Source organism: Notolepis coatsorum, assembly GCF_963971535.1.
Source record: "Notolepis coatsorum genome assembly, chromosome: 6".
Classification (NCBI taxonomy): domain Eukaryota; kingdom Metazoa; phylum Chordata; class Actinopteri; order Aulopiformes; family Paralepididae; genus Notolepis; species Notolepis coatsorum.
The window spans coordinates 140,542,118-140,558,492 of record NC_140170.1 but is presented as its reverse complement, the minus strand read 5'-3'; the positions used below and the strand labels follow the sequence as shown (position 1 = coordinate 140,558,492).

General features: G+C 40.9%; 1 protein-coding gene across 2 annotated transcripts in view; it reads left to right on the top strand.

Annotated features, from left to right (window-relative positions):
- The window catches only part of txnrd3 (thioredoxin reductase 3), a 63,148-nt gene that overhangs the window by 34,598 nt on the left and 12,175 nt on the right, over positions 1–16,375 (top strand). For both annotated transcript variants that reach the window (XM_084316349.1, XM_084316350.1), the window contains exons 8-11: positions 5,225–5,340; positions 10,481–10,706; positions 12,161–12,253; positions 12,931–13,007. In XM_084316349.1, the coding sequence (XP_084172475.1) occupies positions 5,225–5,340; positions 10,481–10,706; positions 12,161–12,253; positions 12,931–13,007 (512 nt within the window). The remainder of the gene's footprint in view (positions 1–5,224; positions 5,341–10,480; positions 10,707–12,160; positions 12,254–12,930; positions 13,008–16,375) is intronic.

Here is a 16,375-nt window from a genome sequence, read left to right as displayed (position 1 = left end):
TTGCTGATGCTACTACTACTTCGACATGCTGCTAGTGGACTGGAGCCAGCTAACGTTAGCTTGCTGAGGCTACTACTACTTCGACATGCTGCTAGTGGACTGGAGCCAGCTAACGTTAGCTTGCTGAGGCTACTACTACTTCGACATGCTGCTAGTGGACTGGAGCCAGCTAACGTTAGCTTGCTGAGGCTACTACTACTTCGACATGCTGCTAGTGGACTGGAGCCAGCTATCGTTAGCTTGCTGAGGCTACTACTACATCGACAGTTAACATTACATAAGGTTTTAGCGCGACATGGGCATTCCAGAATGGCGAGAATGCAAAGCATGTTAGACCATTGGACTCGTCGCAGAGTTTACATTACACATAGAAACTGCGTGACTTGCGAGAGAAGTTGTCACACAGCCTTCAAACGCAGGGCGGAAGAGCTAGTTTGCTTGTGTTTATTATGAAATGACAATTGCGTGTTGACACGCCCACTGCGCGAAGCCTCTGTGCTCCTAAATAACTTTTTTCAGTTCGCACATATCTATAATCTATGACTAATTCTATCTATTTTTAGGGGCAAATGCAAGTAAAATAATCGCGCTGTGGTTACATGACGTCATTGCTATTTTAGAGCTGCTCTACCGGTTACAAGGTATAGTCAAAATTCATACCGTTTATACCGTTTATACCGTCCACCCCTACTGCCACGCTTTAAAAGATTTAAAAGAGTCCGTCACCTTGTTTGTAGAGCTATAACTATATTCTATATTATAGCTATGGATACAATACTATGGTCATTTGACAGTGACTTTCTTCCGGTCAAGATGCAAAAAAGAGATAATTTTTCCATGCATACATTCGTGCGTTATACCGTGGTGAATAAGTGTGTTTTTTTATATCGGTCTGGGGTAATTCCTGAAATGCTGATGAATAGCCTTATAAGTGTATTATACTATAACCATTGCCGTTTGTTGCCTGGACCCGCTATTATTCTCATCAAATCTATATCATAGGTATTATGTTTCATCATGAATGCATGAAAAGGGGGGGGGGGGTGTAATATTTTATGCTTTTATCGCCACCAACGGCATACGTTGTGGACTAACGTTACACACACGTTCGGATCGAGGTGAAGACATGCTTGGATCAACGCAAGATTTATATCATATAGCCCTTACCTTGACTAGGATGTACCCCAAAAAGAATATTCCAATTATCTGATTGCGATTCCAAGTATTAATGTCCATCGTGTCGCCAACATAATCCACTACACATCATGCATCTGGAGCATTAGATTATTATCAATCTGATTATAACCGCTCAGCTTGAGCAAAAAGAAAAAAACGACCCGGAAACATTAGATCGACGCACAGGCCAAGACACAAGGTTTCAAAGGGTGCTCGATACCGCAGTCTAGCTGGATGCGGCCGGTATTGCACTTTGGTGACCTCAGACTCATTCCCTATGGTAACAGGATGGATAATGAATAAAAATATCGGAAAAAAGGAAAAACTACCCAGAAACGACTTAAGTCGTTTTTGCACTCAACGGTCGGGGCCCAGAAACGACTTAAGTTGTTTTTGGCACTGAATGTGTTAAGCCCGAGTGATCCGGTACTGGATCACGCCATAAATCCATCTCTACATCTCTATGAATTAATGTAATTTTTTTCAAATGTAGCCATGAGTAAAGACTAGGGGTGTAACGATGCATCGATTCTAATGTGTTCGATTCGATGCATCAATTTTTATTTTTATTTTTTTGTGTATCGTTTTTATTGACCTATAGTCCATTCATGCTGAGTGAATCAGTTCCCCCAGCCACATTTGTGTATTCAAATTTTTTTGGGGAATTAACTGATAGAAAATGTATCGAATCAAATCGTGGTCAAATGAAGAGATTTCATGATGCATTGAATCGTTGCCTGAAGAATCGTAATCCAATCGTTGTGAGGTTGAATCGTTACACCCCTACTAAAGACCCTAACCCTGTCAAAACAGCAGTCAAAGTGTATATTTTCAGCAATATGTTTGTTCACCAATGATTTAAAGTGTTATTAGTGAAATATGAGTTATAGAAATCTAGTCGGAAAAAGACTAGAATTGACGCTAGAAAATGCCGCCGCCATTTTGTTTAGTCCTAATGAGGAGAGGAGACCCAGGACTTTCGATGGGCTTTCGAATAAATAAAAAAAATACACTTCCTGGCTCAGGCCAGCCCCTGTCAATCATCTGACTCCTAAATTTACTTTTGTATTTCTCTTATTTTTCGGGATCATTTCCCACACACTTGAACGTTATTGCCATAAAACAGAACACAGTTAGTTTCTCTACCTTTCTGTGAACGTCTAGCAAAAAACGGCGTTGCAATCTGATGAAAAATCTAGGAGAAATGTACATTATAAAAAAGTAACTGTACGTACAGTAGATTTCATTCATGGTTTGTGAATCATGCCTGGTGATACTAAATCCAGATTGAATTCTGCCATTGGAAACTGGAGATTTGGCCCGATCCATAGATGTGCGCCTTGGCCATAGTAAGGTCATTTATAGGCCTGATATTCTATAATCCTATTTCAAATTGCATGTGTCCGGATGGCAGAATTCAGTACTGTCTCTACAAAATCTCCTGTTTAATCATCTTCCCTTTATTCATTTGCTTTGATCTTTTGTACACGTGATCTCAAGAATGAGTGAGCTCAGTGGCAATATTTCATGTCTGGTAATTTTTTGCATAGTGTTATTCACCGTCAAAGATAAAAAAACAAAAAAAATATATTCTCCTTTTGGTTCATCACAATTTACTCAAGCCTAGTAACAGACATAGTAACATTCCCTGAGATCCATAGATGTACCTAGATACCAAGAACCTGCAAATGGACCTTGTAGAAGTGGAGCAATCTTCCATTTACTTGGGTATGTATTTTTAGGCGGATTTTCTGAAAATGGGGCTCGGGCTTAACACATTCCCCGCCAAACACGTTGTACGACGGGTTTGCTGATCATGTGAATTCCGCAAATCCACGGCGTACGACGTTATTGAGATAATATTTTATCTTTTCGCCATGGTATTCATAATTCCGCCACCCAGCCTCGGCTGAGACAGTGGGACTAGGCACAACCGTGCAATGCTTCAATACCGCCGCCTGGTGGATGATCGGGCGAGTTACAACCGGAAATGGATCTCTGGTGATCTCGTGCATCTGGGAATTCCGTCCGGCAGTCACATATTGTTGCGGGACTCTAGACACACATCCGTGTATATGGATCGCTGCCATAACTCAATAATCGATATGATTTGGGCGTTTATTGCGCCATACAAACCGGAAATGGATCTAGTCGATCAACGTCAAATAAGTGGGATCTTTTTCCTCCAGTCTCATCGGCGAACGGTAAGAGGACAGTAACGTTACTTTCAGCTTGATTGTTTATTATTATTAATGCAAACCGCTCTGATCAATATATCACCCATACTACATAACGCATTTACTGACTATCACGGAATTATAAACAACCCCCGCCTCCCCCCCCCCCCCCCCCCCCTTTCATCCGCGCATGATGAGTCATAACGTTTAGGATCGTATTCAGTTGGATTTTTTTAATATAGCGTGTATCGCGAATAAACTGCAATCGATAATCTATATTATGCGTTTAGGCCTATAACCAGCGTTCTAGGAATTACTGCAGAAAACGATAAAAACATACTTATATTCTAGACGGTATTTTCGTATGAATATATGAATGAAAAAGTATAACGTTCCTACATCCTGAACGATAGATAATCGATGTTGAATGGGCCATAGTAATGTCAATTTAGCAATACAATTTAAAAAGTTATAGCCCTGCAAAGAAGGTGAACATCTCCATAGGCTTAGACTGGTGGCAGTGATCATACATTGATGGATATAAGCGTGGCAGTTAATGTGTTAAGAGGTTAAGTAACTCATAGTGTACACTAGGGCTGGGCGATATGGCCAAAAACGTTATCGCGATAAAATTATAAAATTATTTTCATATAACTCGATATCGATAATTATCGTCGATATAATGTCTGTCGAGTTTAATTAACTTCTTATGCCCGGCGCCGATGGACGGGCTATTAATAGACTTGTTTTGCTGCTGCGAATGTCTCGAGTTGATGTCGTCATCAGTCCGCGCACGTTAGCAGTTAGCCGACAAGCGGTGTATCCCATGACAATGTACTAAATATGACCCTAAAATACTCTGTTCCGCCCCAATACATTGCAACGACGTCCACCGTATACCCCACACTACTATAACCGTGGAGTCAGAATTCACGCCACACACCCACTCGGCACGTAAACTATAAAATAGCGCCGTGCAAGCTAATTGTCCTAGCCAGCCTTGTTTACTACTTGAGAGTCCTACCTCTCTACCCAGAGGTGCAGCGCGGGTCTCCTTCCGCTGTCCGCCATCTCCTTCACTGATTGGTTGTTAGTGCGTGTGCTCATATCCAAGCTTGGAAAATCGATATATCGAAACTTTGCGACCACGTTTCATGTTTATTTCGAGGAAATAATTTATCGCGATAGTTATCGTTATCATTTTATCGCCCAGCCCTAGTGTACACTTTATTATTAGTTGTAAAAATTTATCTTGTTTTCTTATATTTTCTTGATATTTGAACCAGGTCAGTTTGTCTCTTAGTTGTGATGTAATGACATTTGAGGTGTATCTCTTAAATATGTGTTGTGCACCCTTATTGAAGTTGTACCTTATTTGTGTAAATGCAACAACTTGAATTGCATCTGGGCTAGGCAAGTTGTTTCCACACGTTATTGGCAGAAAAAGGTCACTGAAATGTTCATGTTGCATTTCGCTGGTCTTCACACGTTATTGGCAGAAAAAGGTCACTGAAATGTTCATGTTGCATTTCTCGGTTCTTTGACAGAAATACCTTTTTTAGTTAACTTTTCCTAAGTATGATCCCCCCCCTTGTTGGTAAATGCCATTTATCAAACCAAGTGACACCTTTGTTAACTAACTAAGCTACTTGCTGCCAGTGGTGCTACTTCTCTTCAGCAAGTAATGATAACTAGGGTAACAAGCCCTTTGTATGAAAATGATGGAGGAATGTTGAAGCATTTGTCCTCGACCTGTGTTGGAAGAGAAGTAACCAAAAATTCCATTTGTCTACATATCCCTTGAAAACCATCATATCTACATCTAATAATTGGCAACACTCACTCGTAAACTCCTCTGTTTTCCGCTCCAGGCTACAAACAAGCGCGGGAAAGAGACCTTTCACACAGCCGCCAGGTTTGTCCTGGCCACCGGAGAGAGGCCTCGGTACCTGGGCATCCCTGGAGACCGGGAGTACTGTATTACCAGGTCCGCAGCGTCATGAGCACCACACCAAGCACACAGTCCTATTACACTGCCCACCCTTAAGCTCCTTGTTGGGCTGTAAAGCACAGACTAACACATATGCCTGATATGATGCTTTTCACTGTACCACACACACATTTCTAAAGACTTTATTTGAATCTGCAGATTATACACACACATTTATTCACTTACTCACTCACCTTCCCAGGAGGTCTTGCCTCTGGGCTTCCCATTAAATAGCTGATCTAAACAGTGTTATCTAAGAGCGCTCCCTGGTGCCTCCGTGATCATGCTGCTGTTGTTGTTGCCAACCTGTCGTATGATTAGACCTGCTCACTTTCTGTCGGATCCTCTCCCCGGCAAATGTGATGCAGTCGTAGAAATGAACCAGGTTCTTGTCAAATGGTCTTACATTGGCGAAGCACCTTGTGCGCGGATACAGCTAGCATTTAGATCAGCAAACTAATTATTTTATCCATTGGCCACAGTGGCTGCTGGATTCATAAATTCACTGGAGACATATTTTTCTGCCAGACACATTTTAGAATAGAAAATGGTCTGGTGCTTACCTGCCAGAAGAGAAGGCACACTTACCTGCCGCAGACAAAATGTACCAGTTGCTTCCACTCTGCTTGTAATATTTCCAACTAGTTAATTCTGAGAGGGAATCGGTAGAAATCCAGTGTTTCCCCTATATGCACCCATCACTGCCATCACTCTCTCTTAGTGAAAGGCCTTGTAGTGCTTTGTAAACGTGACATGCTTTCATGGGAAAATTGCTAAACTCATTTGAAATGCTATTGTGCCCAAACCCTCTATGCTCCTTCAGCAACATCAAATATGTTGCTGTCAAATGCTCAGTCTTATATCTATAGTATGTGGTAGTATGGATGCTTCATATCCAGGTCAATTCACACAGTAAAGCATATAAACAAGAAACTTTTTTTTGCTTTTACATAATTATGTCGGCCTGGGTTAAACAAACAAGCAATGTTGATCACAGATTTAGGATTATCATTTGCTGAAGGGGAAACAGTCCTTCTGTGAGTAATATTGCATGGTAACATTACAGCAAACGCAATAATTGTATAGTAATACACAAGGAGACACATGTGAAATAAACAATATTTGGTTGATCCATCTTGATATGTTTCATTTTGGCAAAAGTATCCTCCATGTCTCCAAGTATCCCACATGCACAGAGGAGTATCCCACATGCACAGGAGTATCCCCCACATGCACAGAGGAGTATCTAGGGCCTCCGTGATGTGCGAAAGCTTTCAATCTCAAAGACTACTACAGATTCCCAGACAGAGATATTAACGTTGAATATTATTTGGATTCCCTTAAACGTCATAAATTGAAAATATTGTTACATTCAAGTAAATTAACAGTTTGATAATACAGCAGTGTGGTGATGCAAGTTAATTCTGGGGGAAAAGGCACAGTTATGAATAATTGGAAGAATGAATGCCTCAGCTCATGTAAGCTAGACAGACATCGCTCATCAGTGTACCGTCTGTCATGCGGCTGCCATGTTTTTGTTGTCATGGATTGGATACGCAGCTTTACCAGTATAGAGATGGAGTGCAAATAGACGGGGAAACTTTCCATTGTGCTCCATTTACTTTGTATTGTGTGACCAATGCCTCCTTGTAATTTTGGTCAGCCAGCAGACGTCAGAAAAATACCTAAAATATACTGTGTGGTGGGATGCACTAGTACAAACGGAGTAAACTACTTAGAACTAAGTTTCCATAAGCTTATGAATGGGAAAAACTGAGCCTTTTAAAAAGAGAAAAGTGGATATTCTCCACTTGCACAATGTGGGGGCGACGTATCCGGTTAAGTCTTCCGCCGGGTAGACTTCTTCCAGTCCCATCACAATACATAGACTTTAGCAACTTTTCTCCCGTCAATTAAACAACTTTATCGTCACTTTTTTTTCTTTTTGAATTACTTAAAACAATTATTTAATAAGCAAACGTTTGTAAAGTGTGTTTGTCAGCGGGGTCTTTTAAGGTTTTTGGGCTGTATTTCATGTACAAAAGTTTACTGTTAGCCACATTTAGCTCCGCATAAATCCAATACAACCAACAGTTTACCAGATTAACAGAAAATGTTCACAACTTTCCAGAATATCAAACGTGGGTCTAACAGATGCCACGTCAATACTAATTGACTGAGTTATATGTCTCATTTCATGCCCCATATCTAACAGATTAATGTAATTGGATTTAGCCAGAGCTAAATGCTGATGTAGCTAAATGCTAATGTGGCTAACTCGAACACTACAGTAAACTTTTTTTTACATGAAATACAGCCCAAAAACCTTAAAAGACCCCGCTGACAAACACACTTTACAAACGTTTGCTTATTAAATAGATTGTTGTATTCTATAATAATATAATAATACAAAAGTTTCATTACCCCTCTGTCTGAAGTCTGTCCACACACATTTCCTTTTGTAAAACACATTAATTGACAATACTAACGATAAAAACGAACGGTGAACAGATTAACAATACAAACAAATATTTAAAAAAGTTATTCAAAAACAAAAAAGTGATGATAAAGTTGTTTAATTGACGGGAGAAAAGTTGCTAAAGTCTATGTATTGTGATGGGACCGGAAGAAGTCTACCCGGCGGAAGACGTAACCGGATATGCCACCACCACATTGTGCAAGTGGAGAATAGGCAATAATATGTGAGGAATCAACAGCAAGAATGGGACCCTGACGCTCAATAACCTCTATGCCAACCTGTGCAAAAAGTCATGATAAGCATTCAAAGATAAATCGGAAAGCTATAGCCTACGGTTTCTTAGTCAACTAGCTTGCTAACACATGGCTAACATTAACTTGCCCCATCGTCATTTTAGTTCTAAACTATTTTTGCCATAAACGCTACTTTTCGCCATAAACGCTACTTTTCCTCCCTGTGGTGTGTCTAACATGGAGATATTGATAGTGTATTGTTTGTCTAACCTGGAGATATTGACAGTGTATTGTTTGTCTAACCTGGAGATATTGACAGTATCGTATGTGAATATACCTTGCTCTCTGGTAGACAAGGGTGCTACACTAATCGATTGGTTTGCCCCATTGGTTGCATATTACTGCACCGATTGTTTCCCCACCAGCAGTGTTAATTTTGTCAACGGAAATTAGGACGAAAGATGTTCGTCAATGAAGGTTTTTTTCATGACTACAACGAGACGTGACGTCACGTTATTGAAGACCATGTGACGCTAACGTGACTAAATAGTTAATTAAATATCGTTGACTACAACTGAGGACACAAAAATGTAATTTACAAAAACCAGGATGAAATTTTTCTTAATTTATGTTGACTAAAACAAGATGAGACAAAATAATTATAACTTAGAATAATTCACGTTATTATTTCAGCATTTCCCATTTTCTGTTTCCGGGTTAAGCTCTGCAGCGTTTATGGCTAAAAGCCAAGCTACATAACATACGTGAGGCTAAAAACCGCTTCCCAGGTCTCTCGTGACTACAGCTTATACCAATAACCATGAACGGAATCTGCTACTCTCTCAACACTCCTGCGGCAGCCGAACAGTTCTACCAAAAGAACATAGCATTTAAGACGACGGCGGCTGAGAGGATGGCTAGGCTGCTAGAAGAGCTAATAGCCTGGGAGTCGGGACCTATATCCCAGACACAGACTTGCTCTCTTTCATCTGTGTACACCCACTACTATCAACATTACACATGGATACAACAAGGACAAGACCACGTTCACTTAAAAATGTAATGTTTGTATGAAAAGAAAAGAAACAGACGAGTACTAACACTGAGATTGACCCTGCTATAAGTTGTTATGAATCCCTTTAGCGCTTGAAGCGCACTAAAACATTGTAATGCCTTTTTATTTTTCATATAATGTTGGGTACATGCTCAGTAGAGTTAGAACGCTCCCAGTCTTGGGGGCTGTGATATTTTGTTACCACACTTTATGCACATAGAAGTGTAGTGGCAGGTTCGCTAAAGCTAATGTTGTGTTAGCCGAATGCTCTGATGGGGGCCGCCATTTTAAGTTTAAAGTGACGTGAGCGATCTACGGTACGACTCGAGGGACAAAAGGGAATGTGTGTGTGAAATTTGTACAGTAGGTCCCAGTGAGAATTTAATCCAGGATTGCAGATAGATTAATCTAGATAATTTTTTTTTTATCTATGCCCACCTCTAATATATATACACATACAGTAAGAATAAACATATACAGCATTATTGTACGTGCATCATTTATATGGGTTATATGCAGGTGTATATTTTACATGACTTAATGTCTAGTGTTTACATTCCTTTTCAAATGGAGCACCTCAGTCAGAGTGTTATGTGATGCTATTGACAACACCCACTGTCACCTTGACACGCTGTCCCAGGGAGAAACCTGAGAAGTGTCTGTCGTCCGTCTGTTGTTTCTGTACAAGGCTACCAACGCTTTGGATTTAGAAGACGCATTAACATACTATTGAAGCATTTAGGGATGTCCTTGACTTATAATAGTCGTCTAGGTTTGAAAACATTTGATTGAATCTGAATCCAGTATTGAATCTTCATATCTAATCTAGGGCTGCACGATTTTGGGAAATAATCTAATTAAGATTTTTCTGACAGATATTGCAATTAAATTTGCGAATTATAATAACTATTTTTTTTAAGCAGTCCCACAGAGGTTTATGCGGCTTGCATCTGACCTACGCACTGGGTCTGTTAGGGACACCAAGCCTGAACATTTTACCTGGGAATCGATACCGGTACCCAACGGTACCTTTTTTCTGTACTTTACTCTCCCTCTCTGAAGTCTAAACTTCACAACACATCTAAAACCCCTTACCTCCCTCTCCCAAACCGTTCCTACAACAATAACAACAACTTGCAAAGGAGATATTGTATCTCAATGGGACTTCCTGGTTAAACATAAAAAAAATATATAATTTTTTTTTTCTTTTTTTGTGATTTGCTAATTGCATCATTTCAAATCGTGATTTTGAAATTGATTAATCGTTCAGCCCTAATCTAATCCCATGGGAGAATGGGCCTCATTGTATTGTTCATACTTCATAGACTTTATCCTCTGGTTGACATCCTGTGTCTTTGTGGTGTTCAACAGTGACGACCTGTTCTCGCTGCCCTACTGCCCGGGGAGGACCCTGGTGATCGGGGCATCCTACGTGGCTCTGGAGTGTGGGGGGTTCCTGGCCGGCCTGGGTCTGGATGTCACTGTCATGGTGCGTTCCATCCTGCTGAGGGGTTTCGACCAGGACATGGCCACCCGTGCTGGTGAACACATGGAGGAGCATGGTGTCAAGTTTCTACGCAAATACGTCCCTGTCAAGGTGTGTGTATGAGAGAAGTAGATACTACTACTATTATTGCTGCTACTACTACTACTGCTACTACTACCACCACCACTACTGTTATTGCTGCAACTACTATTACTATTGCTGCAACTACTACCACCATTACTACTACTATTTCTGCAACTACCACTGCTACTATTGCTGCAACTACTACTGCTATTGCTGCAACTACTAACTACTACTATTATTGCTGCCGCTGCTACTGCTACACTACTGCTACTACTACCCCCACCACTACTGCTATCACTATTACTAGGCAGACTTTGATCTCTAATTAGCTTAGCCACCATTGTCCTGGTTGTTTTTTATGGTCGGGAAATGACACGATGTGGCTGTATCAGCTGGAATGTTAGGAAACAGCCCTAGAACTTGAATCGATAAATTGGTCATTCATTTTCAAATAGCCATTCTAGAATGCTTGTTTGGCTGGTACATCTTTAAATGGCTACCATAGAATGTCTGATAATATATGATGTTTCCATCGTATAGTTGACATTTCCATGGTAATGGAATCATTTGGACATAGGCAGCTATGGTTCAGAAGAACATTCCAACTTTCTGAAATCAAATTCTGCTGTTCATTTCCATAACAATATCATGAGTTCAGTGAAGCCATCATTGGTTTCTGGTGAATGAATGAATTTAGTTAACAGATTGCAGAATGGGTACAATACAGTACGGCTCAATACACACAATTGTTAAGGGGATGCAGACCAGAGAAAGACGTTTGTCTTGTTTACATCAGGGTCCCCCATTTTCAATTCATAGTGGTGCCAAAGGAAATTACCTTGGTGGTAGTACACTAGAATAAGTTATGTGGTAAAGCCTCTTGACTTTTGAGGGTTTCTGCTAGTGATGCACGATATATCAGTCGCCGATATAATATCGGCCGTTTTTTTACACATCGGTATCGGTCCGATATCAAGATTGGGCCGATATTTAAAAAATAAAAATGTTTTTTTATTTTTACATGTTTTGGCCTTAAATAGTTTCAAAATATCAGTCATTTCTGAAAATAAGTTACAAAAGTAAAAAAAATTAAATAAGAAATGCGTTTTGGAAAATAGCTCTTTATTTGATTATCATAAAGTGTTTTCTATACAGAGATATCGACATCGGTAAATATCGGTATGGGCCAGAACAGCAATATTAATATCTGTATCGGCCACAATTTTCACATCGGTGCATCACTAGTTTCTGCTGCTAGCTCTCATGACAATTATCTTTTGTGTTGCGATGGATTTACTACTAAAGATTCTCTGCTGTGACTATGTTGCATCAGAACCTTTATCTTTCAGCCAAGGCACTGATTATTTTGTGTGCGTGTCTGGGTGGGTGTGTGTGTGTGCATGTCTGGGTGTGTGTATCTGTGACTGGATGTGTTCTTGTCTGTGTTCGTGACTGGGTGTGTGTGTTTGGGGGGGTGTCAGGTGGAGGAGCTGGAAGCAGGCACTCCTGGCAGGCTGAAGGTGACAGCCAAGTCAACGGAGAGTGATGAGGTCGTCGAGGGAGAATACAACACTGTAGGTGTCACTGTAGTCTCCTAATGTCCCTCATATATAGCCCTTCAGACTGTAGTCTGGTCCTCCTAATGTCCCTCACATAGCCCTTCAGACTGTAGTCTCCTAATGTCCCTTACATATAGCCATTCAGACTGTAGTCTGGTCCTCCTAATGTCCCTTATATAGCCCTTCAGACTGTAGTCTGGTCCTCCTAATGTCCCTTATATAGCCCTTCAGACTGTAGTCTGGTCCTCCTAATGTCCCTTGCATATAGCTCTTCAGACTGTAGTCTGGTCCTCTTAATGTCCCTTACATATAGCCCTTCATGCTTCAGGGGAGTCTAGCACTAAACAGCCTCTGTTCCAAGGCAACACTTAAAGGGAAAATCCACCCTAAAATATAATTAATGTTATTCCTATAATATTGCACAGCTCAGTTTTTATTTGTGAAATTGAAAAGGGAAAAAAATCTCATTAAGCTTGATGCTCTGATTTCTAGTTTAGGAGGATAGTTGTCTTATGTTTATAGATAAACAGTCAAATAAATTAATTATGAATTCAGTTATCCTTATTAGCATGTCCTTTGTCCTAGTTCTCACACTTTGTCCTAGTTCTCATGTGTCAACAATGTGATAGTAACCTCTATCTAAGGATGACTGTCTTTTCCTCAAAACTCAAACCCACTTCCTTGTACTTCAGGTGTTGATAGCGGTGGGCCGAGATGCCTGCACAGACAAGATTGGCCTTGACAAGGCTGGAGTCAAAGTCAACCCTAAGTAAGTCTCACCTCTGTCCCTCTCACCTCTGTCCCCGTCCCTCTCACACTCTTTCCATCCCTCACTCTCTCTCTTTCTCTCTTCCCCCGGCCACACAGTGTGTCGTCACACACAGGACTGTGTGCCTGTACCTTTAAGACTCTCCACAGTCATAGTGATTCAGCAGTATTGCCACCCTGCAGGCACACGATGGGTGTGTGTGTTCTACTGTGTGTGTTCCTACCATGTTAGACTATGAATGGGCGCCTCTGGTTCTGGAGCCACAGGATTAAAGCAGCATGAGACAGGTTTAAGACAGCGCAGAGAGTCATATGCCTCAGTCATATGACCACACCAGTCTTTCCATGAGGGCAACACGCAGCCCAAGGATGCACCGAGTCCTAGTGCCCCCCCAAGGTTGGCCTATAATTAGTATTGTTGTTATTGACATTCCTTAACTTTTATGAATGGTCAAGATGAGTTGCTCTTTGTTTGGATAACCTACTGATGGGTGACTCAGTGTGGTGTGACGTGATGCAGTGTTTTTTTGTTACTAGTATTATATACACTGTGAGGATGTTTTGGTATTGTGGTCTTAGTGAGAGCAAAGCAATTTTGCCACATCATGTCCAAACATAACCTTAGACCTAATTCATCTCTTCTCAGTCAATTAATTTGTGTTTTGCGAATTGACACCTCTTGGTAGAACATTAGCTACTAATGGATGAAAATGGAGGTTTTCAACCCTTAACACATCCTGCGCCAAAAACGAGTTTACTCGTTATTGCCCGCCAATCTAATAACGCCAACAACGAGTTTACTCGTTTTTATGATCGTGGTTTCCTTTATTCGCTATTGGCATAATTCATCCAGGAAGGCTCCGGGAGCCAGCTGGACCCTGTCTGATATTGCAACGCCTCAATACCGCCACCTGGTGGATTTCGTGCGAGTTGCACTCCACTCTAAACCGGATGTGGCGCTCTGTGCATCTGGGAAAAAGTTCCGGCAGAGCTATCTTGTTACGTGGATCCAGACAAACACCTCGAGTGCATTGGATCGCTTTCGAGACGCAATAATCAATATGCTTTCGCCGTTTATTGCGTCGTACAAAAGGAAAATGGATCTAGCAGATCGAAATCAAATAATTGGAATTTTTTTTCTCCAGACTCATCTGCCCCAGGTAAGAGTATCTAACGTTAATTCCAGCTCGATTATGCATTTATTTAATTGCAATCCATCTGATCAACGTATGAGGTTGTACTAAAGAAAGCCGTTACTGACAATCAAGGAATCATAAACGACCCCCCCTTTCCTTCACGCGTGATGGAGCATAATGTATAGCGATCATATGCATTTGAATTTTTTAATATAGCGTGTATAGGAATGAAACGCCCGATTATGTATAATATGCGTCGGGGCCTATAACTCGCGTTCTAGGAATTACTGCTCTACACTATAAAAACATACTTATATTCACGACGGTACTAACACGACAATGTACGAATGGAAAAATATAACGTTCCCACATCCGGAACGATAGATACCCAATGTTGAATGGGCCATAGTAATGTCGATATAGCTATAATATTTAAAAAGTTATAGCCCTGCAAAGAAGGTGAGCGACTCCATAGGGTTACAGCACTGGCAGAGAGTGGTATAAGATGGGCAAACTGCGTGGCAGACAATGTGTTAACCGATTTGCGGCCAACCACGTATATACGTGATTGGGCGCCATCCTTTGAAGGTAAACTCTGTTTTGCTTTTATTCCATTTTAATATCCTACTCAATGTCACCGAGCTGTATTTTGTCTGGAAACGGCATATCGGGACTCTGAAAGTGCAGTACCGGCCAGATCCTGATATTGGCGCTGTCTCGAGAATGCAGTTTCCCCTGTTGCAGACCGGGTGTCACTTTGTTTTCGCTCCGGGTTAGCTTTTCAGTTAGCCTGAAGTGAGGGCTTCACCCGATCACCTGGAATACTTTTTGCGACGCCGAATTCAGTATGCAGTAAAGGAATATAGCATCAGCCAATGGACATATCAATCTACCAGATGGCGATCAAATAACTGGGAAATTATTTTTGGAATCCAACCGGCCACAGGTAAGAGCGATTTGATGCCAATTTTTGCCTGATCGGGCCTTGTTCTCATAGCCATCCACCCGGTCAGCGTATGATGTTGCAATAACGAATTCCGATATTGCTAATCAATAATCAGAAACAACTTCCCCCGCCCCCCCCCCCCCTTTCATGCATTCATGGTGGACCATGATACCGATCATATGCATTTTGATTTTTAACTCTAGCTTGTGTAGGGTCGAAACGCCATCGATTTAACGTCTATGGCGTTTCGACCCTACACAAGCTAGAGTTAAAAATAACCAAAGCTTATAACCAAAGCTTAGCGCCCTATAACTAGCTTTGCAGGAATTACCCCAGACCATTGCGGTATATAGTTCATATTCCGTATTGATGAAAAACGTATTGCTTTATGGCATATTGAAGGGAAGGTTTATACTGTCAATTGACAATGACAATGGACACATAGCAATATTATAAAATATAGATTTACCGTAAATCCTCAAATATAGGACGGGTCTTCTATTTACCTCAGCTGCAAAGAGCACCAGGCCTTTATTAGAGAGAGGCTTATATAAGAGGCAGGCCTTAATTTAAAAAAATTACACTCATGGACATAATCCCTTCATTTTCAGACTTTTATTGCATTTTTTTTTTTTTTAAATACGTACATTGTCTGTCTACATTTATTTAGACTAGCATTGGTATTTAAATATTGAGTGCAGTGTGAGTAATTGTGGGATTAACGTAATTCACACACTGAAGTTGGAACTGTCTATACTAGGTTGCAGGGTCCGGGGACGATTTAGCGTGTGGTACCTACCTTCTCGACTTCCTCAGTCGAATCGAGTTGAATCAATAACAGGCAATAGCTTTAGCTACTAACGTTATCATAGCATCATGATCTGTAATGTGTCAACTGGACAACGCCAGCCTCTCCTGCCAACGCTAGAGCTGCCGCGGTATTGATGTTTTCCTTACCGCACAAATTTGCAAAATATTTCCTACCGCCGCGGTTATTACACAAAAAATTTAAAAAAAAAGTTTGAATGCATTTTTTTTTTTAGTAGTCTACTCTTTATAGCATATAGCCTGCCTCTAGTCTAAATGTCTATCTTTAGAGGATGACTTTGCAGCATGAATATTGTTTGGGATTCGGCAAGCACGCATTAGTTATTGAAAGTGAAACACGGATTCGAAGTTTCCCCTCTGGTCGTGCGCCGTTCACTCGGTGTCGCGGGCAGGGGTGGTTACCCCCCCGACCCTTTCTTATTATTATTACTATAAAGTTACTACTTTATAATAAAGGCA